Source organism: Rhea pennata, chromosome 1 (assembly GCF_028389875.1).
Source record: "Rhea pennata isolate bPtePen1 chromosome 1, bPtePen1.pri, whole genome shotgun sequence".
Classification (NCBI taxonomy): Eukaryota; Metazoa; Chordata; class Aves; order Rheiformes; family Rheidae; genus Rhea; species Rhea pennata.
In genome coordinates, this window is record NC_084663.1 from 59,200,614 (window position 1) to 59,228,484 (window position 27,871).

The 27,871-nt window shown below is 41.6% G+C and overlaps 1 protein-coding gene across 2 annotated transcripts in view; it reads left to right on the plus strand.

Moving 5' to 3' along the window:
- The window catches only part of SYN3 (synapsin III), a 183,536-nt gene that overhangs the window by 8,322 nt on the left and 147,343 nt on the right, over nucleotides 1–27,871 (plus strand). The window contains exons 2-4 of one of the 2 annotated variants that reach the window (XM_062588974.1): nucleotides 5,900–5,957; nucleotides 19,449–19,540; nucleotides 21,310–21,312. In XM_062588974.1, coding sequence (XP_062444958.1) covers nucleotides 5,900–5,957; nucleotides 19,449–19,540; nucleotides 21,310–21,312 — 153 coding nt within the window. The remainder of the gene's footprint in view (nucleotides 1–5,899; nucleotides 5,958–19,448; nucleotides 19,541–21,309; nucleotides 21,313–27,871) is intronic. The other variant, XM_062588965.1, reaches the window with a different exon arrangement.

Below are 27,871 nucleotides of genomic sequence, written 5' to 3' on the forward strand. Positions count from 1 at the left end.
GGCTGATCCAGAAAGTAACTGCATGCCTTATTTTCCCAAGGGGCTTGAGAGAAATACTCGTAATTCGATTTCAGGGAAATAATTCAGATGATTCCACAGTTTATCCATTGATCCCTTTTGGTTTATTTACTCATTTCATTCGTTCATCACTTCTCTACCTCTTTCTTCCTTCCACCTGCTCTGTTGCTCACCTCTCCCCATGAGTCTTGCACGTTCCCCTCCTCCTCAGCATGTTTTTTCTGGCACCTCCACAGGGTGGGAAAGGCTGCCTGAAATTCCAGATAAGAAGTGGGCACTTTCCAAAGTATGTTTTTTTTTGGTTGTCGTGTCTTGATCCCAAGGCACTAACATGGTCAGAGGACTTGGAGGAATGTGCCAATATGACATCCCAGTGTGCCTCTTCTGCATGCTCGCCTTGACAATAAGCCTGTTTTGGGGGGGCAAGTATAGTGCTTTTGTAGCTCAGTCAAACAGTGATGTCCCACTGTGGAGGAAGTTAGGGTCAGGCTTCCTGCTGCCTTTCTTCTTTACCCCACTGAAAGACCAACATCTCTAACTTGTCCGTTAGATGGTAAGAACAACATAGATGCTATTCCATGAGGCAATCACTCTGAATTAAGCAGTCAAATAAGAACAATGGGTTGGGATCCTCCCTCTATTTCCACCTGGGGAAAAAAAGCTTGGTTTTCAATGAAGTAAAGTACCAACCTAGGAATGTCTCAGACAAGCTGATAATGTGTCTGCATTTAGTCATGTGGACTACTGTGGACCCGCCAACCTTTGAGCATCCAAGATGAGACACAGTGGCCCACCCAGTTGTGAGTTGCTGACAGGGCAGCTGCCATGTGACAACAGCTATCCTGTGGAAAGCTGAGATAACGGCTTCTGGATTACTCCAAAACACGCTAGCAACAATTGCTACATCAGCTGCACTGAGTTCTCCTACAGGAAGTTTTAAGCTGTATTTCCTTGGTCTCTTCCTATCCTAGAAAATTACTTAATATATAAGCCATTTCACAGGATAACCTGAAGAAAGTCTCTTGGATTTTGTACAGAATGTTGACCTGTCTTTAGAGCTGCAAAATGTGTCATAACTTTTGCTTCAATCAGCTAACGGACCCACAGAAACCGCTTTAAGCTTTTGAATCATTGACTTCCTCCCATCCCTCATGATTCACTTCACAATCTCTTATCCCCCCATTTTTCCTGATGCTAAGATACTGCAGCTGGCATTCTGTACCCTTTCTTACATGGGGTCCTGGCCAGTGGCGCTGCACCTGAGGATGAGCTCCTTGGGCATCTTTTCCAGCTACTGCTTAATACCCAGGTGTCTTTTTCTACTCCTCCCCTGTGCAGAGCAATCTGCAGCCTGGTAGAAGTTATGCAGTTCTCCGCCACATCTCCAAGTCTCTGTATCCCACAGACCCTGAGGAAAAGACTGAGGCAGTCCTCTGAAGTATCTTTGATATGCTCCTTTGCACTGAGAGGAAAAAAAAGCAGGGTGGGGAGAGAGAGCAAATTACTCCAGGGGAGACTGCACAATCTCTGTGCAAATCACACATCCTGGAGTCCTATACTAAGCATATGCATTGGCTGAGGGACAGAGCATTTATTGCACCTATGTTTGTTCTAAGGCAGAAAAAGAACAAGGTAGATGTAACCAGTTATGTATTGTACTTCCATTGGCAGAGAGAAATTGCAAGCTGTAATGTCATTTATAGCGACTTTTCTGTACTCCCCCAGCAAAAGTAACTCATGAATTTTGGCCCTTTGCCATTGCCCCTGGAAGCCTCTACTCCACAGGAGAGAGTTGCTTCTGTTGTGCCATGCTTCCCAGTGACTCAGAAGCAACCTGGCACTGCAGGTTAGCCCCAGCTCATGTACTCCTGGCCCATTGACCCTGCACAGCCTCCTCCAAACTCTGAAGAAGCAGATGAAGCAATGGTTTTGAAGGGGGACTTAGTGTCCTATCAGAATTGAATCTTTATGTATGCAAAATATGGGCATTAGTGCAAGGGTGCAGGGGAGTATGGGGATCCAGGCAGCCCATGCATAAGCCTATACAAGCCACCCTAATTGCATGTCTGTGACATCTGAGGGATAAATTGGGCTATGTGTCTATCACTCCTGTCATCCCTTATGCAGATACGTGCTTCACAGGTGTGTATAACTAATGTTATACATGAAATTATCCAAGCCAGGAGGCTTTCCATGAAATACCTTTTGTATAGGTGAGTCAAGGTGAATTGGTCAAAAATACCAAGCTTTTTTTCCTCCACTTCTATTAAGGATACACTCTGTATTTGATAGAAAATAGGGTCTATGTTTTCTCCAGCCACACTCATTGAGACAGACTGGGACTCTTTTATGATAGCTCTGGAAAACAAGCTTTTATTCTTTCCAAATTACTTCATAAAAACAAGCATCAGATTTTCTGTGGGCCTGTAATCATGTCAAGGCTGAAGCAGAAAGCAGAAGTTATATTTTTTTGATGCATCCAGAAAATACATCCCATTCCAGAGCATGCAGCTCCCTTGTCATGAAGAGAGAGGGATTCAGGACAAAGTTTTCTCCCTGAAAGCAGGGGCAAACATTCAGCTGCTTATTATGGCACTACCTCTCCTCCAACCAGTGTGGCAACATTTAAATGCATTTCCTAGTGCTGTAAATCCCACCCAAGAACTTACTCTTAAGCGTAGCTCTGCAATTCTCTTCAGTCAAAATATGTTTATGTGCTAATTTACTGAGATCACAGCAACCACACCACCCCATCTACACCCTGCGTAGCCAAATTATAACACTGTGTTCTGAAGGGTTGAATATCTGGCATGTTTTAAAATAAAAAACTGGCCTGGCTAGCAATGGTCAGTGCCACATGCTACGCAGGAGCGGGGGTGGATTAAATTGGCCAATTCCTGGCTTGGTCTTCCCCAGCCTCATGTTGGGAGTGCTGGGGAGGTGGCCTCTGTCTCCTAAAGGTGGTGAGCAGCAGTTGGCTATGTTGGGAGATCTAGGGGACACATTGCTGAGGCTCCTCAGAGAGCTCTTTGGTCTCCTGGGTGAGGCACCTGCCTGCAATACAGCAAATCACTTATGGGCAGATGTCTAGAAGAACAGAGCACATAGAGACTCACGTTGTTTTGGGGCAGAGAACATCACAGATGTCTGGTATGCTGTCCCATACCCCAGAAAACGCTTTTTTTTTTTTTTTCCTGCATCCTCATCAGAGCAATGTGCTCTTCCTTTTCTTTATCATATGCTTACTGAGCTCTTTTTGGTACCAGAAGCCATTTCACATGCTGCACAGCACCATATAAAAGATTCCTCTTGCCACCAAGACATTGTGATGTTTCTGCAGCATCAGCAATGATTCCAACTTCCTTGAAATTTCAGCAGCTCTAGGTGTTTCAACCTCTAGGGTGAGGCTAAAGTTATTTTTCCCTTCAATATGATAGGTTCTACTGCCCAGAGGCTTGGAAACACCAGGTGCGAATTAAAAACATCACTCCATCCATTTCAGAGATGTCTCAATAAGAAGTGTTTCATTCTTACCCTGGACTGTGACAAAATGATGAGCTGACCAAAACATTTGACTGCAAATTACTTAGCACCTGTAGTCTTCAGAGACACTCAGAGCAGGTTAACCCCTCTGGGAGCTGTCTTTGAAAGAAAGTTATATACTGTGCTATTCAAAGAATGTTATCTGAGAGATGAGGATAAGCCTGCACGGAAACAGGGATAAGAAGCAGAGGTCATGTGATGTCTAACTCGAGATGCTTTACGCTACTCTGATGAACCCTCACACTAAATGTACCCACTATGTGACTATCTGCAAATACAGCCAGTATTGTAGAGTTTGTAGAGAGGAGATTTTAACTGTATGAAGGTTAATTTCCTGGACTAAGCAGTGGAAGCCTCTTCACTCCATCTGTACTGGATTGAAGACTGCGGTTAATCACACTTCATTACAAGCTGAAGCAAAGCAGCACCAAGAAGTTTGCAACCAGCTGGTCAGCACAGAGGAGAGGCCATAGAGGGAGGAAGTGTGTGTTCATAAATGTGGGTAAGGACTATATATTATGAGTGTGCTGGGAGTAAAAACAAGCTTGTACCACTGCATACAGCGCCTCAAATTTCAGACCAGTTCCTGTGGGCCCACTTAAAGCTTATTCCAGTTTTTGAGAAGTCGCTGGTTCCAGTAATATTTCCTATGTTTAACAGTGAGGAATGTTGCCAGACCCAGTAATACCTCTAGAAAATGAGTGTGGGTAGCGTTCCTGTTTATTGTTAAAGGCGTGATGTCTCTGCTTGTCTGCCGAGTTACTTTTTTTCATGCAACACTCGTAAACTGAAAGAGGCAAAAGATGACCAGAGCTCTGCTTTTTATATTGGACAAGAGTTTTCAAGCCACTTGGTCTGCGTCACACCTGGATGCTACACTGTTATGCACTAACTTTTATTCAGAGGACTAATTAGCACCATGCTGATGGATGGGCTGCCTGCGAAGGGAAGTGTGATGTGGCCCTCAGATACTCTCGTTACAACCAATCAGAAAACTTTGACATTTTTTATGTCTTTTTTTTAATAAAACGAAGACTTTTGTCTTAGTTTCAAGCCAACATCTCGAAACAAAATGACTGTTTTATTTATATTTCACGTTGCTGGAGGAGGGGAGCCTTCAGCTGAAAACTAGTGTGCGTGTTTTCTTAAAACTATGGGGAAATTTTCCTTTCTACTGTCTCTCCTTTTTTTATTGGAACAAATAGACACATAGTAAAAATGTGAGCCAGCTTCTTTTTTGCTAATGCTATAAAATAGGGAGCAAAGCCGGCTTCCCCTCATTTTCCTTTACTTCTTTATTCTGTCCTATCTTTGCCAATTGGAAACAGAATTCAGAGAGTTATTTTGTTTCTGGAAACAGTTTTTGCAGGGCTTAACTGTGTTTTCAATGCTTTCCAAATAGAAGTGCTTTTGGGGACCTAGATGATCTTCCTGAAATTTTCAATACAGAAAAATGAGAGCAAACTGAGAAAATAGTCTGAATTCATGGTTTATGAGCCATTTTTCTGCCTTCTGTGATGTTTGTTTGATGAGGGGAAGAGTTGAGGAGAACAGTCACAGGGAAAATCCAATTGACAATTGCCCTGGTTATTAATTACAATAAAGACTATAAAATACAAATACAAATAAAAAAGCTAGAACTACTTGCCCGTTTCCTGTATCTTCTTCTCCAGCACTACTGTCAGCCTTCCCCTTTTATAAGTGACCCATCCCTCTGCAAGCATTCTGTTGTGTACCTCTGTAGCAGAAGTAATGGAAGATATAACAGAACAGTCCTTCCCACGATACATTTCAACTCTGAAACAAATGTAGTTTCTCAGTTCAGAAGATAAGATCCTGCATTAATGAATGTGGAGCTACACATGCTGTTTCTCTAAATTAGTATCAGGAGGAGAGAAGGCTTTACAAGCATTTCAACTGTGTTGATAAAGGTTTTTGTTCAGCATCAGAAGAAAAAAGTTTCTGATGCCTTGGCAGAAAATAAAGTTGCTCTCCCTCTTTTTCCAGATTAAGGATTGGATATTAAATGAGATTTAGTAAAATCTCATCATTGATTAGAATTGTTGCTCTGGAAAAGATTAGGAGAAAATTTGTTTTTCAGTTTGAAAATAAAATTAAAAAGTCACAAGCCTTGAAGGAACTTTCCAATGTGGTTTTGTTCTGGCTTGGCAGGTTCATCTTGGTGAACAGAAAGCTGAAAGAAGATGAGAATTAGGAAAACATGCTGTGACCAGGATAGAAATTCTTCAGCAGAAAGGGAAATGAAGGAGCAAAATAGTACATAATGAAAACAAAAAATCTTTTTTGACCATGTCCATCTGTGTTCTTTCTTCTGCAGGGCCAAATATTTCCAGGGGAAGAAGGTGAATGGAGAATTTGATATCCGAGTGGAACAGGTCAGTGATAACTGAAATCTGTTTTAGGAAATATGTGTGGACAAAGCTGAGGTCTTGACCACAGATTATCTGTGGATATTCTTCTTCAAGAGAAGAAAGGAATTAGGGAGGAATTTTAAGTAATGTCCATTTTATAGAATTATGGAAGCCATAAACAAAAATAGCCTATAAGGCCATCTCTTCCTTCTCACTGCCTTTGTAGAATCAGTTTCTGTTTCACTATGGTCTGGTTGTGGGACCATCATTTCTTCCACTGGAAGACTACTTCACAGGCCCATATATATGCCTGCAAAAGTGGAAAGCAGTATGCCATAGTGCATGTTGGCAAGGTTATATTCCACATATAGCTTGTATGTGGAATGTAACTATGGACTTATACTGATTCAAACCTAAATCCTTTGACTTCAGCATGCAGAGTAACCACTCATGGCAAAAACTCTGTATCTATGGAAAGACCAAAGAAATGGTAAGGGATCTCATGTCCTATCCTCTACATGCTATGCTGGAGTTGGACCAGTTCCTTGTTTATCTGTTCCTCTGTCAGCATTGGCACCAACCATTTCTTCTATTTGTAAACTCTTCATGATGGGGACTGCTTCCTCCACCCTGTGTTGGTGAAGTTCCTAGCAAAACGAAATGCCAGTATTGACTGAGGCTTTTAGATACTATTGTCACAGTAGAAACAATTGTCAGTCACCATCTGCAGGTGCCTAACTTGAAAGCAGACGTAAGATGGGTGAGGTGAAGAGATGAGGAGGTGGTCTTGAAGGAATTGCATGCTTATCTTAAACCCAGCAACGCTAAAAATATCACTTGGATGGGTAAAGAAAGCTGGTCAATGTTGTTTGAACTACCTAGTGTTTCCTGTTTTTATAAAGCTGGGGATTCTGTGTCATGTGTGTGCATGTGTCTGTGTGTGTGTGTATATAAATATATTAATCCAGTGGTTTTGAAGTCTTTCTCAGAACATACTGTGCTGAACAGATTGTTCCCCATCTTTTCAAAGGAGTGCTGTCTAGTTGCCTAGGACAGTGCATGAGAACACGTTCTGTTCACAGACTGTGTCTGGGACAGAAAAGTTAGCAGGATGTGTTTGGAATTGTGATACCATGAATCCTTCATCTTCCTCTTTTCATTGGTATCTCACTTGTCAGTACTTACTGATAGTAATAAGAACAATTTTTACTTCCACCTCCTGATCAAAGTCTTTATTTTGCAGGCAAGTAAATGCCCTAAAAGAGAATGGAAGAAAAATTCACACTTCTCAGATAGAAGCATGGAATCATGTAATAATTTAGGGTTGAAGAGTCCTCTGGAAGTCATCAGGTCCAACCTCTGCTTAAAGTAGGGCCATCTTCAAAGCATCCTGTTGAAAACAAAATCCTGTTCTAGGTGCCATCTTAATTCTTTTCTAAACCTCCAGTCTCCGCCTTTTCCCTCTTAGTCCTCCCTCTCAAAAGTTTCTCACTTCAGCTTCTTATAAAGGAACTACCTCCAAAGGCATCTGAGTGGAGGAGGGCAGAAATGGACTCTGGATTTCTGACAGTATTAAAGTCATCGCTAGGTAGCTTATAGTATTCCCCAAAGACTCTTCCAGTGAAACTCTCCCATCCCACCTCTTGAGATCCTTCACATAGGCTGAATGTCCATGGTTGAGAAAAGGCACTAAATTGCTCCAAGCAAAAGCCTGGCTCTGCTGGTAAGGGCCATTGCGATCTCCTCTTGCAGACCCATTTAACTATTCAGTGTGACAACTGGGAGATTGCTTCAGGGGATGAACTGTGTACTCAGTGGGAGAGTCCAGTAACAATAAACAAGGGCGCAAGCTGCTTCCACGTGCCCCCTTCCTGCCCCTCAGATCAAGCAATTGAGCTTCCACGTAGCAGGCTGGTAACTGCTCATGACTCCACCGGATCTTGAACACAGAAGAGATCATCACTTTCTCAGTTAGATCACTGTCTATCAAGGGAAATACAGATGCTCCTTTGTCATGGGCAGTCCTCGAATCTGACCTCAGACCCTTGTGCACATCATTCAGGCCAAGAGAGGGGCACTTCTCTCTTCATACTCCAGCTCTTCGTCCTCTTCTGTTTTTACCCATCCTTTCTTTCTTAGTATTTCTTGATATTTTGTTTTTGTTCATTGCTACTTTCAAGATTACCTACAGCCTTCTTCCCCTCCTTGTCATCTTCCTTTTTTGCAGTCCCAGTTTCTAAACTTTTGTGACACATATCACCTGAGGCTGAGCACAGACCTTCTGAACCCCAAAAATGAATGTTCTTCCATAATCTCCCTATGGAAAAATGTGAGAAATAGCCGTGATTACCAGCCTCATGCACACTTTTCACTTTGAGTTCCTAGATGACCATTCTTTACAACAACGCTAGAAAAGAATCCTGTGAATGGCAGATAAACTGTGCCATGCTGCAGTAAGATCTAATCTTGTTGTTCGGTTCTGAATAAACTTTATATCAGATCCAAGCTTAACTCTTGGGACACCTCAGAAGCCACTTGGTCTGCTCAGTAAGTTCATTTGTTTTTTCAGCTTTCTGTCTGACCATGCTTCAGATATCCACTTGCCTCAACCAGAAGTACAGATTGTTTTAGGAGAAATTTTTATACTTTGTAAGAAAATATAGTTTTGACGTGAAAAGCTAAATAACAAAAAGTTTGAATGATGGAAAGTAGTGAAATGAATATTCAAGTGTTTAACATTCTTTAAAAAATGCATTGTAAAAGAGGAAGTGCCTTAATTTTTCAGGGGGTTAACTTTTTGCCTTTCTTCCAGGTTGCTGAGTGGTTGGTTTAAACTGAAAGAAGAGTTTGCTTTCTTGGTTTTGGTCTTCCTCTTTCATCTCCATCTCTGTTATATCTTCATTCTATCTTAGCAAGCCATTTTGGCACTTCTCTTTGGGAGAAGTAGACAAGGAAAATAGGGATTTAAAAAAAAAAAATCATGACATCACTTATTTATAATGCAGTGGGAGTATTGAAAACAGAAGTCTCTCTCTCTCTCTCAGCAGCAGCAAGTAATTTATCTAATCCGGTTATACTCCCCTACCAGCTCTCTGAGTTGCCTCTCCTCCTCGGCAGTTATTTGAGGAATGCAAGATGTCTATGATCATGGTCTCCCTTGTGTTCTCTCTGTCTAACCTCCAAACAGACAACTCTGGAAACCACTGACTGATTTTGACTGAATTTGACAAACAAACATCTCAAGTTATTAAGTTTCTACATGCTCCTTCAGCGGAGGTGAATTCAGTTCTTTTTAGACATTGGCTAATCCACAGGGAAGAGAGTTAAAAGTCATCCAGCTGCCCAGGGAACTGCTTCCATAAGTTCCAGCTTGTATAAAAACAGGTTTTCTAGACTTCTGAAAAAAGTTTGCTGGTTGTTTAATATAGAAATGAACCACATTACCCCAATACCACCTCCAAGCCCTTGTTCTTCAGGTAGGTCCATTAATGCTAACATGATGACAACAGATGTCACTGACATTGACTGGTGCCAGTGAACAGGTGAGAAAGTTTTCAGTGACGCTACAATGTATATATACTCCCCAGCCTCTGCTCTTTCCTATGATTCATTAAAATGAATGTAAGGGCTGACTTTCTTTCTACCTCTGTTTCTTCTCTTGTGATCTTCCGTGTCATACCCCAAACATGCTTATTAACCACTTTACAGGCTGCAGGATTTATCATTGTACACTCCTGATTTAAACTCATGCATACAAGTCCATTGTCCTTCTAAAGGGAGCTGGCTACAGAGCAAGAGGTACAGGAGCTCAGTGCTGGAGTGGTGGAAAGTAACCAAACTCCTGGGAGAGAAGATAAAAGGAGAAAAAGGAAGCCATTCTGTAAAGTGAAAGAGGCAGAACCAAATGCCATTAATAGCAACAGAGACTCCAGACTTGGGCTGCAGAAACATAGTGATGTTGAATAACATTTATTATCATCTGTCATAGGGGAGCTGGGGGCATTTACAGTTACAATTCATCCAGAGAAGACTGATGTCAGAAGCATCTCATCATATGAGCTGTTCTGTTTCCCTAATATCTTTCATTTTCACATTAGTCGTATTTCAGCTCATCCAATGTAACATCTGTTTCCAAAGCTTCTTTTAATCTCTCATCTTAGATATTAGAAGAATGACTGAGGAAATTCAGCCAAAGCAGAGGAAACCACTAGCTGGGGGAGTGGTGGGAAGGAGAGAGGGAAGGTTGCCCCTGCATTCAGGTATACAGTGTGTCTTTCTTCTGAAAGGACAATGAATATTTCCATCAGCATTTTTAAATAAATCTAGTGCTGGCATAAATAAAACTGACTGACAGGCTTGAGTCTTGTCTAGAATCTTAAGCCCCAGAGTGAGGTACAGTGCAGACCTATAGCTTTCTTCCTTTGCCCCTTCAGTTTATTTCTGGCTTAATCCTGGAAAAATTTCCCCAGAACAGGGAAGCAAATTCAGTATAAGTCCTTTTAGGGGTCCATTCAGCACAGAAAGTAGGCGTATGATATATTTATAAACATAGAAGTATTTCCGTTTCAGAAAGACACTTAATTTGACTTCACTGCAGTGTAACTTTGCACAAAATATAGCTTATGTGCAAGTGCTTTCCTGAATTGGGGCCTTTCTTTTCCCTTTGGAGGCAGTTTGGATTACATCTCCATTAAGTGGATATTTTTCTATCAAAAATCCTTCTGTAGCAAGGTGACCAATGACAGTTGATGGTAAGACTGGACTAAACACACGTCAAAAAATGAAAATCTATTTGATCTATTCCTATTAAATCTCTGATAGTTCAGATCTTGTTTAGTGTGGGTAAAACCTTAATCTTTTAGAAACAGCTAGTTCCAAAAAATAATATTGCTAGTTTATTTTGAAAAATAATTCATGTCTTCATTGTTCTTATTTACCTTGTATTTTCTGAGACTTTGGGGTATATATTTCCAGTTCTTTTCTCTAGAGATACAAAAGGTAGAATTATTTTTTAAATGAAATGAGAAAGTTTGATTAAATAGCTTAAGCAAGAACCTTAAATGCCATAGGATTTGACAACACTGCTTTTTGTCTCTCCTGAAATTAAGTTTGCTTTTATCTTCTCAGTCCATCTCTTTCCTTCATTGACAACAGGGCAGGAAGCATCAGGAAATATAATATAGTCAGGAGGAGAAGGATTATGCTCTAAGCCTCTTACTAGCAGTCCCTGCTGCACACATGTGCCTCAGAGGTTGCCCACCTGCCTATGTAACTGCAATCCCATAGCCACTGATGTTAGAGGTGAGGAATGTGGCTATATTGCAAAGAAGGGCATAACATTTCTGTTCCTGAGGTTTTTGTCCAGCTGAGTTTCCAGGTGGCACAGCAGCCTGTGAAACACTGTTATTCCCTGTTTTCCATGACCTGTCTGCTACAATCACAACCTGCTTAAAGACAAAGACTCATTGATCTCCTCATCTGGGGAGTGATAGAAACTTGTGCTCTATCAAACATTTTATTTTGCTAGAGACAGCTGGTAGTAATGCAGCAGCTCATTTTCTACCCTCTCTGCCTTGTCCCAGACAAACCTAAGTCTTGAATGTTGTAAGGATTTCGTATGACTCTCAAAGTTTTCCTTATGGACCACATAGGTCCATATCCCAAGGTTGTGATCTCCTTGAGCTCTGGGCATGCCCTCATGCACATGGAGGGATGCAGTGTGGCCCTGTGTGTGGTGGTCTTTTCCAGTCTCATGTCTTGTGCTGACTAAAGAGAGCATAGGAGAGAGAAGAGTACACAGACCTAGCAGGCAAGAGCAAACAGCCTTTCTCTGAGACAATCTGCTGCTTTTGGGTACTTTTCCTTCAGATTTTCCTTAAAGGGATTTTAATATATACAGAGACATCTTTTCTCAGTCTTGGCATTAGCTAATTAATGTTTTGAGGGTAGAAAAGGGTGAAGGAGAATTGATGAGGCCAAAAGGTTTGTCTAAATTTTGATTCCTGCTGTTTGTCCACCCGTCTGCTTCCCACCATTTCCTGCCTTGAAGAGGTGGGTCTGTCTCTCTGTCAGACATGCATTTTTCTTGTACAGCTCATTCACTTGTTCCCGCTGCCTGGTTTATTTTCAGGGAATGATTATTCAGTGAAGTCCTATGTACATGCTTCTGGAAAAGTCTTGTGGTATAGATTATGACTCCACTGGCAACATTGTCAGGAAAAAAAGTCCTTGGCACACACAGAAGATAGTTTTAATCCAAATCATGTCTTCCAGCTCCATTGTGTTCTCATCCTAAAGCAGTATTTTCATGTGTAGCCCAAAGTGGTCATTTCAAAAGGTAAAGTCTGATAGGCCTATGTATGGCTGTGTGAATTAGTCTCTCATCAACTAACTGTATAATTTTTGTTCATTATATGTTTTGCTTTTTTCCAACTGAAAGCCAGAAAGCATTCCAGAAGAGCAATAGCAGTTGTCATACAAGACAATTTGCTACAATTTGCCACATAAAATCATTCAGAAACCATGAAGGAACCAAGGGTACTAAAAAACAGCAAGAATGATTTAAAAAATCACAAGTTCTTAAATAAAATCTTCATTTTTTATTCTTCATTTAAGCTTATGGAGTTCATGCTTTGAGCTTTTGTCTGGGGTCAAAAGATTTAGAAATTTGCATTTGCTAATGACAGCCCTGATTTTCAGGCAGTCACGCCTGAAAAGAAAATTTATGATAATCTGTGACAATCCCAAATGCCATCAGAACTGATACAGCAAAAGGCACTTACACAGATAAAAATACATGGACCTTCAGCATCAGCGCTATCTGTAGGCTAGGAGCACATTTCCTAGCTTTGGGACGTGTAAAGAGCAGTAGTGGAAGCACTCACTGTAGTCACATAACAACATCCCCCTCCCAGCTGCACCTTTTCAGTCCTTTTCTCCCAGAGAGCAGTCCTGGTACTGGGAACAGGTGGAGAGCAGGGTGCCTCCCCATGTGAATGTGTCTCAGCAAAGACACTAAGGAGAAAGCAAACATGGGGTCTGTAATCTCGAACTCTACATGCATGTGTATACCAAGCACGTGCTGTCCTTTGCCTTACATTTGTTCATATCCATTCAATATGTTCAGTCTTCCCCTGGCCTGGGATTAGGAACTGCTTACTCGTATAGAAATGCTTGTAATGAGTATAGTGAAATGTGCTGTTAGTGGCATGCAGTCCGGTGTCTATCAAAGCCTGTCGTTCTGTATATATTTTGGAAGGCCCACCAAAAACTACAATGTAAAAGATGAAGTGTAAAATTCATCAAGGAACATATGTGGTTTGATTAGACATTAATAGTTCCTCCTCCTCAGTGCCCAAACCATGACACAGATCAGCCTGTTACCTTGGCTGGATTTTCTATCACAGTGAAGAGATGTAGATATGCAGCAATAACTGGTGAAGACTTTCGGGAGCACGCCAGGGAGAGTGAAGAGCCTTTACCGGAGGCTGGGTTTTTGCAGCACAGTTTGTTGGAAGATGAGACAGAGAGGGAAAATTGGTGGGGAGTCTTTGAGGAGATAGGCCATCTTCTCAAGGTGAAGATCTGACTGTAAAGTGAATAATGAATTGTGAAAGGATAGCAGTCCTCTTGTTCATACTCTCCTTCATAATCCTGATATTCATATTCAATTTACCCAACATCACTTTCTGCGTATTAGTTCATTCCCAGAACTCCAGACTGACAGCCCAAATGGGGGCTGGGATGGGGGTGGGAAAGCCACTGAAAAGTATGAAATATGGCAAACCTTGGACCCAGAGGAGAGGTGTGAAAATGTATATGCATGCAGCAGGATGGGGAATGAGAGGAGGAGCTCAGGCTTTTTAGGCACATAGCCTGGGTGTGTAAGCTGGCATCTCAGCTCCCTGACACAGAGATGAGTGCAAGAAAAACAGCATTCCTATGTCTAATGAGCTGTACACCACAGCTGGTGGGTAGAGGAGAACCAAAGGAGATGTGGGTCCTGAGGAGCCCCAGGATAGCCAAAGGCAGAGGAGGACAGCAGCTCCTGAAGACCGTTGCTCCCTTGCAGAAGCCTGGAGTGTGACACGATCTCAGTGTGACCCAAAGACATTACTCTCAGCAAACATCTCACCCCCTTCCCTACCTCCTACAGCTGAGATTTGGGATTACCCACCAGCCACTGACACCCCTAGTCCCAGCTTTATTGCCAGCCATGCAAAACCTAATGCCTTGTGAGCCATGTTCCACTCCAGCACCACAGCTGACCCACCACCCGCTGTGTCCATGAGGTTAGAGGGACTGGGCAGAGCAACTAACTTAACTCGTGCTTAGGATCCTGATGTGGATACTGTGAATTGCCTTCTGGAAAGCTGCTTGGCTATGGTAGTAGCTCAGTGTTGTAATCTATGTGACAGAATAACCTCCAAGGAGCCAGGGTATGTGTTACAGCACATGAAGTGTCACACTGAGGAAAGCACAAAGGTTTCTTGGCAGCCTCATGGTTCGGGCTTCATTGCCATTTGCAGTTAAAGCAGTGCTAAAGCCCTTACTGCTATTTAAGTGTTGAGGGGAGGTCTGTATGCAAATATTCACAAAGAAGTCTAGCATAATGTTGTGCTCCCTCCTCCCCTTTTAAGTAATAACCAAGCTGAGCCAGTTCTAGGTAGGTTAGACACAGATGAGAGCTCAGAGAGTTCAGCAGCTCAAAAAGCCCAGCATGCTGGTAGCTCTATAGACAAACCTAGCATCCTACTTACTTTAAAAAAAAATAAAATAAAATAAAAAAGACTGTTTTGCATCCCCATTCCTGCATTTCTCTGCCATGTAGAAGATGAGTTGAACCTTGACATCTGCTCAGGGAGCAGACTGGAATAATTTCTTGGATTTTAATTTAATAAGGACTACTGCCAGATACTAAACGTATCACAGAATCACAGAAAGACTCAGGCTGGATGGGATCTCTAAAGAGCATCTTGTCCAACCCCTGCTCAAAACAGGGTCAGCCAGAGAAGTTTGCTTAGAGCTATGTCTAGTCAGGTTTTGGATATGTCCAAGGATGAATACTCCACAGCCTCTCTGAGCAACATGTTGCAGTGTTCAATCACCCTCACAGTAATTCTTTTTTCTTATATTTAAAGAATATGCCCACTGCCTCATGTCTTTTCATTGGGCACCATTGAGAAGAGTATGGCTCCATCTTCTCTACTTCCCTCCACCAGATATTTATACACATTGATAAGATTCCCCCCTCGTATAAAAATAATTAATGGTAGATGCACAAGATGGGGAATGAAAGACAAGTTGATAGCCTGGAGAAAGCAACATAAGGATTACAGTGGATCACAGTCAGAATATGAGTAGAAAAAATGTCACATTGCTGCAAACATGACAAAGATCATATTGGAACATTAGAACTGGAACATTGTCTGTAAGGCAAAAGACCTCATCCTTCCATCTTATTAAAAAATGGTCAGTTCTCAGCTGAAAGATCATGGCCAGGGGCATTACAAATAAAGCAAGCTGTGGGCCTATCAGAGGTAATCCCAGTGAGAGCATGAATATTGAGCACTTTGCTGATAAGCATCATCTATGAGAAAAACCTATGAGAATGGGGTGTTTTTGTCTAGGGAAAAAAAAAGAAAAAGAGGAGTAAATCCTCAAGGATAGGACATGTTCTGTAGGAGGAAGCAATGGACAAAAAAATAGTAAACTTAAAAATTAAGATGAGAGATAAAGGAAATTAAGATGAGAGATTGAGATTGGACCTTGGGAGAACTTTCCAAGGTTGTTAAGACATGACATAGATTGCCTGGGGAGATTCTTCATCTTGGAAGATATAAGAAGATATGTAACATCTCTACAGAATGACAGAGGTAGAATTGATCCTGCTGTATCTGGTCTATCTGATCCCTTGAAGTCTTTCCAACCCAATTTTCTATTATTTCATGAAAAATGGTTTAAATGCAGCCTGAATATGTGTCTCATAGGAAGTATTATAGTGCTGTCAAGCCAGCCATTTCTTCTACTGCATGCTTTAAAATTATAAATTTATCTTTATTTTATTCTCATCAAACATAAACAAAATGTTCTCTGGCACCTATAGAACACTGATGGGAGAAACTGAAAATAGGTTAAAATTTAGTTCAAATTATCTGGAGAGATCCATGAATTTGAATATGTGAAATAGGCAATTTTTTTGAACAGAATTATCCTTTAAATATCTGTGGACATCCTCTCAAATCTGAGCCTCCCAAAGATAAAAAATACTCTGAGTCTCACAGACTGTTTCATTACTCTTGAAAGTGGATTGTGTCACGTTTGTCACACATGGTTCACAGTTACCCTAATTGTTTTTGCAGCCTTTGGCACTATTGCATAGTGAGTCTAAAGCACCATCACATTAGCGTAATGCCTTCTTATATTTGATGTATCCTAATGCAAATAACTCTGCAAGGCGACGGGGGAGCTAGGTTCTCCTGTTTTATGCATAGTTACCTGTCATTCTATCTGCATGGGCTGCTTTCAAAGACCTCTTTGTCTGCAAGGTAAACTCAGGCTGGAGATGATCTCAGACCTGAAATTCCAGCCAAGGGAAGTCATCAGGCTACAAAACCCACAAAGTTAAAAATACAGGGAGCATTGGAAAATCAACAGGAAACAATTTCTGCTGACTGAAGTTTTCAGCCTTCTTCCAAACGCCAGCCGGCAGCAGTCTGTCAGATGGGACAAAGCAGCTACATGAAAGAAGCAATGGTTCTTAACTCCGTTTAAGAAGAAGCTAACACCAGGAAAAGATTAGAATTGTGTTTCTGGGATGGGATATTGTCCTGGCTTTACTCAGTCTCACAGACCTTCTCTCTGCCTCTCGTTCCTTGCCAGGGTGCCCTGGACAATGGTTGCCAAAGGGGTTTTCTCCCTTTCTTCTGGCTCTTGATATTAGCAGGCCTGAAATTGGTCCTGGCAGTTTGGTATGAAGGACTTACCACTCACAGGATTCCCAGGCCTGTTTGGATGTCAGGTATTTGAACACAGCTTTGTTTGGTCAGACTGCCTTGAGGCAATGCCTGTCAGACTAACTTAGTTAAGACTGTAGCTGCCAGATATCAAATGAAGTTTGCCCAGTTTCACCCCAGCAAAGCAAAGCACTAAGTTCTGTAGTACAAAACCAGAAACAGTTAGGGAAGAAAAGCACAAAAACACAGGCTTAAGCCATCCATATCTTGCGCTGGCTTTCACAGAAGGTGAAGCCTCCCTCAGCTGCAGAAGCCAAAGGTCCAGCTCAGGAACACTCTGCTTTCAGAGTGGGAACTCTCTGGGGCATACACAACCAAAGAGGCTGAGAAACACATCCTTTCACCTCCCTAGTCTATAGGATCTCTCAACTCCACAAGTTAGCAGGTGGGTATGCTGCATCCCATCTACCTTGACCTGCCCTGGGGAGCTTGCTAATGATACATTTCCTCTTGCTGAATATATTTAGGGTGGACTGTCCTCTTCCTGTATCACCAATGTCCTCCACTCTTTGGTAGCTAGAGGTCTTTCCCACCCCGTGGTCACTCACAGTTCTCTGCTGTTGAACTTTAAATACATAAAATGCAGGTGCATTTTGAAAGTACATGTTTTCTTATCTCTGATTCAATGTGATCACTGTAGATCAGCTAATATGAGCAGCATGGCTTTGGCCAAGGCATAACTGTGCAATGTCATAAAAAAATCCCAGTCAGTCACTGAACCATTGATGTCCCTCTGTGTATGTTTGAAGCAGGATTTATTTCTTGGTAACAGGAATTTTCCCTCTGCTTTCATTGCAATTGAGAGTTACAATGATGTAAGATCATGTAAGGATGTCGCTTTGAAAAGTTTACACGAGGCTGCAGACATGAAATGCAGCAATCTCATTACATCATCAGGTCTCCAGTCCACAGTCATTGCTTAAAAGTTATGAGGATTTTAAAAATAGAAAATTAGAAGTGACTTTTGTTTTGGTAGTCTGGCCTCTGAGCTTTACAGGTGCTCTAAGTCTCCATCTGCAAGTTTTTCCACGCGTCCATGAAGGACAAAACATGCTTTTTTTTCCCCTCTTTTTTTTTTTCTTTTTTCTTTTTTCTTTTTTCTTTTTTCTTTTTTCTTTTTTCTTTTTTCTTTTTTCTTTTTTCTTTTTTCTTTTTTCTTTTTTCTTTTTTCTTTTTTTATATCAAAGTTTTTCCTAGCACTACCTTTTGGTTACAGCTAGTAGAAATACCAAGAAAACATTAAATACTGCAAGGACCTCAATAAAATCACAAGCTTTAGCAATGCTCTGTTATTAGGTAGACCCTGGTTAGAATATGGTTCTGCCATTGTCCAGTTTCCATCAACTGAGTCTGAAAGTAACGCATTAACAGAAAGGGGAAAGTGCTGCTCAAAGGTAGAAGGCAAAATTTTCACTTTTGAATTATGTATATACATGGCAAATATCTGCTAGAGCAAGAGAAGCCACTGATCTAAAAGAGGCTTCTGAATCCATCCAGGCATTGATCTGTTTGTGTCTTTCTGGTAAGCTAGCCAAGCTAGCATGGTCCAGCAGTAAGCACAATAAATTAATATGTTACTCTAGTCTAAGATCTACTCATTCACTCATAAAGAGCAGAAGTTGGAGCATGAATCTAACTCTGATCAGCTAATCCTGACATCCTCATCCTACTCTGAGTGGCCTGAGACCCCCGAGTCTCATTTGCACTTCTTTCTGAAGGCTACATCAGAGAGGCAGTAGAGTGAGCTTCCATGCTGGAGGATTATCACACTTCTGGCCCAGTTAATCACTCTGATTAATGTTTTAGCCTTCAGTAACAGCCACTGCAGTCATAATCACCCCAAAGTGCATTGCCAGTTGCTTCCCATAGATTAAATATTCTTTTCCAATCTTTCCAGACTTGTCTCACCTTTTTTAAAAGATAAATTGTTGCAATAATTGCGTAGCACTGTTAATAGCGTACCCAGATTTGCTAACCTTTTAATAGTTAAAAACTTAGTAAGTAAACCACATTAGGTGGGTGTCTCTGCTTATCACCTTCCTACAGCATAATGACGCTTTTTAGCTACTTAGGGAGGTATAAATCTTTTGTATTTGGTTTAGAGACAGCCAGTGGTACAACAGCCAGCTCAGACATAATTCTAAATGAATGTTTCCAAGTGGAAACTTGGAATTTGAATTCAAATGACCTTACCCCTTTTTTTTATTATTACTCTTTCCTGCATGCATTTTTCAGCTTGCCGATTCTTAATTCCTTCAGTACTTATTACTGCAATGAGCCTAATCCTTTATACTTGTACAGCCCAAGTGTGGGAGCCATAAATACTTCTGCAGTCTCTCCAGGGCAGATCAGCTGTAATTGGATCTACTGTTGCCTCATGGAAAAAAAAAAAAAAAAAAAGGAAAGACACATTCAATCTGAAGACAATTCTGTGTCTGTGTGCACATGTTTGTGTCTCTTCTGTCCTCAAGTAACACTCTGTCCTTTTGCTCTGCTTCAGGCTGAGTTCTCTGAGCTGAACCTGGCTGCTTATGTCACTGGCGGCTGCATGGTGGACATGCAGGTCACGAGGAATGGCACCAAGGTGGTAAGGTGAGGAATGCTTGCTTTTCTTGCAAAGCTGATTTTCTGGAGTAATGTGGGAGCAAGCAGGATGACCTAGGGATGTGACCAGTATCTGAACTGAAGCAAGCACAGTCGTGTTGATCTCAAATTTTCCTGGAGGTGTGGAAAGACTGATCTGACTTTGTGGGTTCGTATCAGGTCTCAAGTGCATGTTACGCCATACAGTCATAGTTTCCTGTCCAGACCCTTCATTTAACCACAAATGCCTTTTTTTCAGGTTCTTTCCATCTTGGGCCTGCTAGTGTAAGGGGTAGACAATGGATCTTCCTTTCACTTGATTTTCCTCTCCTATATTGTTCTGTCAGCTCCCCTTGATTGTAGACACTACTTTCCATGCATTAGCCCGTGGTAGCTCCAGACCCTCCAGGCCCTCACAAAGGTGACAAAGCCTGATTTGCTCCTAAAATAGTAGGCCTTTTTGGCCAGAGGTTCCCAGTCCCTCAGCCTTGCCCTGTAGCTTTTTTCAGAGGTAATACCATATCTCCATTTAATGGGGATTTCTGTCTTTGCTAGCATTGCTTTATAATTGCAGTCGTTTGAGGCAAAGATACTTTGCCTGGGCCATCCTTCTCCAGTCACCCATCCAGTTCATTATTTTAAAACATTGGTCTCCTTCTTTCTGACACCAGGGTGGCTGCAATTTGAAGTTAGTATGTTAGCTGTAATTTTACCAGTGTTATATAAAGAGCCGTGTAGGACATTGCCACATTTGTGCATGACAGTAAAATGTCTGTTTGCACAGTCCTAATATTACCTTTCACCTTTTTATTCCCAAGTCCATATCTTTATTAATTCTTCTTGTTCCAATTTCCAGCCCTACATTTCATCTTTGATACAAACCCTTTTCTTTGTTCATGGTGAAATCTCATTGTTATTCCAAGTCCATTTTTCTAGCATCTATACTCCTCTTTGTACAGTTCCTTTGTACTTTCTGCTGTATATAGCATCCACTGGTTTAATAACACTTGCACATTTAATCAGCACCTTTTTCTATTTACTTCTAGTTCAGAAATAGAGATACAGATATGTAAGATTGCAAGCAATGAGATTTTTGAAGGGGATTATGAAAAATGGTGATTCTGACAATGCTGGCCTCAGTTTAATTTCTCAAGACATCATTTCCAGTTCCAAAGCAGTCCAAAACAACACTTGTCATGTTGATTAGCTATGACCGTGGTCCATCAATTTCTTTCAGGTCTTGACAGCTCTTAATATGTCCACAAGTCTCCATTCATTCTTTGGTACAATTTCATGAGTCTCTGCTAAAAACTTTAAAGTCTGAGTCTGTTATATTCATTTGCTTTCTCCTAGCCGGCAAAGGTCTGTTTCTAAGTAAAGGAAAGTATATGTCCTGTGAACCCACCACTGGAATGTCCATCAGCCAGTGTGCTGTGCTAATGCACTCTTGTGTTCGTTTGCTCACGATGCTGGAATGTTTCCCAAGAACAATTTTCTAGGTTGATCACATCTTCATTTTCCTTCCCATGCCTTCCCTCCCAAAGTCATTCTTAAGTCTGGCAGAAAGCTCTTCAGCTATTAAACTGAAACTGAAGACAAAATTTATTTCACATGAGTGTCTGGAGCATAATGTTCTTGTTTCTGCTTGAGGTAAAAACACATGTATCAAAGCTAGCTTTTCTGATGGCTTTTTATATGTGAAAATGCATACGTTTTTACAAGTAGTTCAGCTTTTGTGTTTTCATCTATGCATGCTATGGATAAAAGTTTTTGTGCAGTCGGTGAATTTGGCAAACAGATATCTGTCTAGATAACCAATATATATGGATCTGTGCATGTTTTCTCCATGTTTTGAAACAGTCTTTACAAACTCTATGGCATGTGTTGATGTGAGCCTTGCTCTTCAGCTCGGTGAGTTTAAGAGCCCACACTAGCAAACTTACATAACCATTCTTACCAATACTTTACAAGTTGTGGAGACAAAAAATTATTCTTGCTTTCTGAAGTTAATTAAGGAACATGCTACTAATGGCCTGTGTAGAAGAAGCTGTTCAGCCAGCCCCTCAGCACCGGTCGACATGGAGCTGTACAGTGTATATCCTCTCAGCTTTTCGTTTGTTACTTCTCCTGCAATCACTGCCTGGCTCCCTGGATGCTTTTCAGCCTTTCTACTATCAGTGAAGCAAAAAGAAGATTAAAAATAGCATGTCTTATTTTTTTTGAGCTGAATTCTATATATCCTATACCTGACTCTGGTATCTCCTTCCTTACTTGTGCTTGTTATTCCACTCACTGCTTCATAACAACAGCCTGCACGCTCACACACAGAAAAGTAAAAAGAAATTTTATTATTGTGTTTTCAATGTGTTCCTGTTTGAGTGCTATATACTTTCTTGTTCATGTTGTTTACTTACATCCCCCCCGTGCCAGGAAGTTATTGGCTGTTTTGTAGAGCTCTATCTTCAGGAATCTCTGTGGAGAGATTCGTATTGCATGTAAACGTACACCAAGCTATTGAAACATTTTTGAATGGAGACACTCTACCCCATTGGGCATGCACAAATGCTCTCGTCCATCCATGTGCATGCCACTTGCTCCCTGCCACACTGGAGCCCACCAGCCACCCCTGTCTGTACCCAGGCTCTACTTGGCCCAAAGATGTATTTCCAGATAGCCATTGGCATGCTCCCACCACACGGGCAACGCCACCAGGGGCACCCTCCATGCGCTGCCCCTACTGAAGATAATTTAGTATTCACATGATTCAGTTATTCTAGTCAGGTGAGCACTCTAGCTCTGAGGCAAATGGGAAGAATTACGATAACTGTAATATTGTGGCAATAAATGAGTGATTCTAAGTGAATGGCCTCAGCAAATGCTATTGGAGGAACAGCAAGGAGAGTTTCTGCTAACAAAACATTCAAACTGCAGTGCAGTAGGCTCCCTGCTTAAAAGCTATTTGCATTTAATCAAGGATTAATGGAGAGGTCCATGCAGCTCCTTGAGTCTGGGAACCACAAAAGTAACTAAAGAAATTTAGAAAAGAGATTTGTCAAGGAAAATGTAATGGTAGTAGTAATAATAATTAATATTGTCATAATAAAGTAGATATTGAACAAAACTGAAACAAGAGGCTGATATTTTTAGAAATTGTTTGACTTGGATGGAATCCTTCAGCCTTCGTGCACACAGACTGAGGTTGCTGAGGAGACATTCTTGATGATGTTTTCGTCATCCACATCTCTTCTCCATCGTTTACTAGAGCCTCTGTTAATAATTAAGCAAGATTTTTAGTCATATATCAGAATTTTCTAGTCCATGAGATATAATATTAGTACTCATTTTTGACTACTCTGAGTCCTAGGAAAGCTAACTGACTAGCTATAGGAAGGAAGTATGACAGCATCTAGGTAACAGGCACACTTCGGATTCCTTCTCTGCAGAAATTCTTCATTCTTCATGCTTCTCTTCAAAGCAATGGCAACAGAGTGCAGTAGTTTGAGCTAAAAATAGTGAATATACTACAGGCCACTGAAGTTAATAAAACAATAAACACTTTTTTTAGTAACAATAATAATAATAATAATCACACTGAATCACACAGAATTGATAAGATTGGAAGGGACCTCTGGAGATCAACTAGTCCAACCACCCGCTCAAGCAGGATCAAGTAGAGCATGTTAGACAGGGTTGCATCTAGGTGGGCCTTGAATATCTCCAGAGAAGGAGACTCCACAACCTCTCTGGGCAATCTCTTCCAGTGCTCCATCACTCTCACAGTGAAGAAATTCCTCCTCACATTCAGGCAGAACTTCCTGTGGTTCAGTTTGTGCCCATTTCCCCTAGTCCTTTTGCATGGCACTACTGAAAATAGTTTAGCCCCATCCCCTTGACACCCTCCCTTCAGGTACTTGTACACATTGATAAGATCCCCTCTCAATCTTCTCTTCCCCAGGCTGAAGAGGCCCAGCTCTCACAGCCGTTCCTCATAGGGCAGATGCTCCAGCCCTCTGATCATCTTTGTAGTCCTACGCTGGACTCTCTCCAGTAGCTCCATGTCTCTCTTGTACTGGGGAGCCCAGAACTGGACACAGTACTCGAGATGTGGCCTCACCAGGGCTACATAACAACAAAAACAACAACAACAATAATAAAGCAAACATTAGCATATTCTCCGCAGTCCTAAATTATGCTAACTGAATTATTACCATATTCAAGCCTGTCATTTTGCAGTAGATCTTCTAGTTCTTTATTTAAACCAGAGACAGCTTATTGCATATTTAAATCAAAGCTCTTTTTTTGCTGATCTCTTGATCCTTTATAGCACCTCAGATTTAAGGTATTCTTTTAGATTCCATGCAAACTGATTTGAATTACACAACAAAAGAACTATGTTCTTCTTCCTGGGGAGAAAAAAAAAAAAAAAAAAAAAAGACTCCTATCACAAAGGTGTAATACTCTTTTGAAGTCTTACACTTAGCACTGGCCTCAGGAGGAAAAAAATGAAAAAACAAAAAGCTTTTAGAAGTATTATTGTCAATTAAAGAGAGCGAGGAACTGGAAGTATTCAAAACTACATACTTCCTAGCCTGTGTATCTTTAAACAAGTCACTTCAGCCAAATTAGTAAACAATATAACATGGTGAAGTTAGGCATAATTTAGCTGGCCTTATTTTTATATGAATGTGGCTCTTATAGTTTAATCTTGGTGTAACAAAATTCTGGGTTTCCACCTCCTCTCTCTCCATATTAAATTTTGCACAGCTGTAGTATAGGGTGAGGGATTTGATAATCTTAGTAAAAGGTAGTATTTGAGGTAAAGGATATCATCCAACACACCTGTAAAACTGCTTGTGTTTTCTTGTGCCATTTCCACTATGAAATGTGATGGCTCCATCAGCCTATTTAGATATCCATCAGCAGGTTATCTTCAAAGATGGAAGAAAAAAAGCTGGCCATGGAGCATCTCTGATGAGCTGTGTCTATGAGCACTTCTCTGCCCTGTATCACACAGGACGTTGCTCCCCGTTCTGATCCAGGACCGACAAGGGGAACGTAAAGGGCGCTGAGATCAGCATGCGGCTCATCCAGGACTGTGGGAGGGGAACTGTCAGCGTATCAGCCCTCATTGCCACCGCACTGCTTTGCTTAGGATTGGCTCCAGAATGTCCACAAAAACATGCTAGATGTGTGCAACTGGAAACAGCACTTCTTCATCCCAAAGAGATCCCTCACCGATACAGACATAGCAACTCCTTCAATGATGAAACACAGTCAATTGTCGATTCAATGGCTGGACCAGTCTGAAGCTACTAAGCAGAGTGAGAAAACAAATCTGGGCCGATGTCTGCTTTTAAAACACTTGTGTGGATTCTGCATCCTCCTTCGCATTGAACAAGTCTATACACATACACATGAACACACACAGTAAACTGCCTGGGGTCTAATTTACCTTATAAAATTATAAGGCTGTGCCACCTCTGCTTCGATTACATGCAAAGAACAGGATTTTCATTTTTTTCCGTTTATTTTGCATTTCTCTGAAGGGTGCCTTCATGCCAACAGTTCCGCAGTGTAAAGAGTCCTTCAGTGTTTGTATTGCAGCTGTTCTATGGTGTATTTATGCACTTAGAATATTGTAAAAGTGACTTAGTATAAATGAGATTTGGGTTGTCTCTGCTCCTGACAGCACTTAGACTCCCAAACTATGATCTCAGCCACTGCATGAGATTAAAGGCAGTACTGTGTTTGCCTTTTGGGCTTTACAAACCATCAGCTATTAATTCCAGTAGATGTGGGAATAAGGCAGACGTATGTTGAAAGTCTGGACAGCTTTCTTACATAGGGAATACTAATGTGTTTGGGAGCATTTCAGAGTTTTAAGGATATAAATTAATCATGCACTAGACTGCTTTCATCTCCTGTCTCTCTGTGGAGGTGGTTCTTTCACCACTGGGTCTGTTCATCCAGGGCAAAAAGCATTTTTTGGTGTTTCTGCATGTCACCTACTACAGTGATGCATGGCACAGAGCGCCATACAGTGCCACAGTGCAGAAAACAGCTGATGAACTGGGAGATGCCCAGCATCTGAAGCAGTGACAACCCTGCATGGAGCAATAGCAACAGCCCTGCCCTAGCAAGTAGGGAGGGTCTATTCTGTTTGTTCAAGATGAGACATTATCAGCCTTGACAAAACTGGTAGTGAAGCAAGAAGGAAGTTGTGTGCTTGACCAAGCCCTGCTGTGGGGTAGGATCTCCGCTATGGAGCTATGCTTAGTCTCACAGACTTTGCCTGAATTTGGCCAGTCTGTATAAGAACATATATATTACACCTGGCTAGCTGACTAATACGTCCTTGTCACTCAGAGCTGTGGTGGAGTCAGTGAATGTCCCAGCTCCTCTATACAAAGCCACCATGTTTTTAATTAACGGTGACTTTCCTGTTGGTTCCAGCTGATGCAGTGTTTGCCTGCGTTAACAGGATGGCAGCCTGTTGAGCCACGGTCAGCAGGACTGAGAGTGCTTTTTCCCCACTAAATATTTTTGCACTGCAAAGCTGTGCTGCTATCACACAGTGTGAAGAAGCATGTCCATATATGAAGAAACTGACCACTCCAGCAGCAGGTGTCTTCCTGCTATTTGGAGCTTGAAGACCCCAGAAGCATGTGTATTCTGGCTATGAAAGGCTGGCTATTCTGGAAATTCTGGCTGTTCTGCCTGCTCCAGGATGCAGCTCTCCTTAATGCCAGATGAGTATGTTGTCCCCTTCCACTGGACCTTTTCCCATCCCCCCATGGCTCACTCACCTTGCAAGAGCTACCTAAGAGCTACTCCCTGAAAGAGGTGGGTTGATTTTCTGTCCTACGAAGGACAAGCCGTCTTGCCACATGGTAGCTCCTCTCTGTTAGATGAGTATTTTCTTCTCTCTTGAAGACTGTTCACTCCCAAGATCTGGGAGTATCTTGTAATTCTTCTACAAAGGAAAATATCCAGGGAGGTCACGGGAGTAGCTACTGTCCATGGACACTGATGCAGGACAAATCGCTAGGCATTAGGTTACTCTCCAGCTTCTCATCTTCCAGAAGAAGAAACCTAGGTTCTACCTAATTGCTCTTTGTTTAAATTTGACTCTTGATTTTGTTGGTTTCTCTTTTGTTTTGTTTTAATTTCAAATTATGGAAATCTCTGCAAAGATGTAGATGGGCAAAAGGATGGAAGAAATCTATTTGGAGAGTTCAGGTTCCTAGAAGCCATATGGAAAAATATATTGAGCATATAGTTCTCCCAAAATTAACAGAATGTGCCACTCTGTGTAGTACAATATGTGCTGTATATTTAACACTGAGAAACATTTGGCCAATATTTTGTGTTGATGGTGTGGCAATACGTAAATGTAATGGAGAAGTGCATGTAACATCATGTAAGCTTTTACAGGTGCACTTTAAACAAAACAACAAAGTGCCAAATGACCACTTCCCTTACCTAAATATCCTGCAGAGGTAATGGGCTGGAAAAAGATGTCAAATAGGGTAGACTTTGGCTTGCTGCAGTTACATATAAAGCAATTTAACACCTTCAGTAAACATTTATAAAGTGTAGACACGATTCCCACATGAGTGATGATTTGCCATAATCTTCCACTAATACCACCCCTCAACCTGCCTATCCCTCTCCTCTTTTTTGGGCTGGAGCTAAGAAAGGGAAGAGAAGTTGGGGGGGGGTTATTTATTAATTTTCAACTGTTTCCGTCCCAGTTCTTGCTGCTAAACAGCTACTTGGAAGGCCTGCCTCTCTCATTGGGGTTTAGCGATCTCCCAGATGAATAATGTCCCCCTTCACCTTCCCTGCAGCTGGCACCCAGCCTATATGCAAGCTCGGTGCTGACAGTTACTGTGAAAACATTTGGAGTGCAGGCAGCTGCCAGAAAGCAGAAGTCACTCTGAGCAGACAGGGGTGGGGAGCATCTCAGAGACTAAACTACTCCTTGGCCCTTTTCATATTTACAGTCATTCTTTCCGATAAGAAATGTGCTGCCAGCGTCTAGAGTGTTCATCAATTAGTTAATCCTGGACTGAATGCAAGGATAATTAAAGACTGATGTAGATTGGTTCAATCTTGATCAGCTTGCCTCCCCCCTACCCCAGTCCTGTCTTAATTCATCTCTTTTCACATGCTTTTTTTACTAGGGCTTCTTCCAGGAATGACAAATGAGAGAAGCAAAGGGCCAAAGCCCTGTTACACCTGCACCATACTGGTCTAGGTAGACCTTTGATAATGACCTGACACTGGGACAGAGTTCACCCTCAGCAAGCTCAGGGGTGCCAAGAGGTTGGAGGGTGG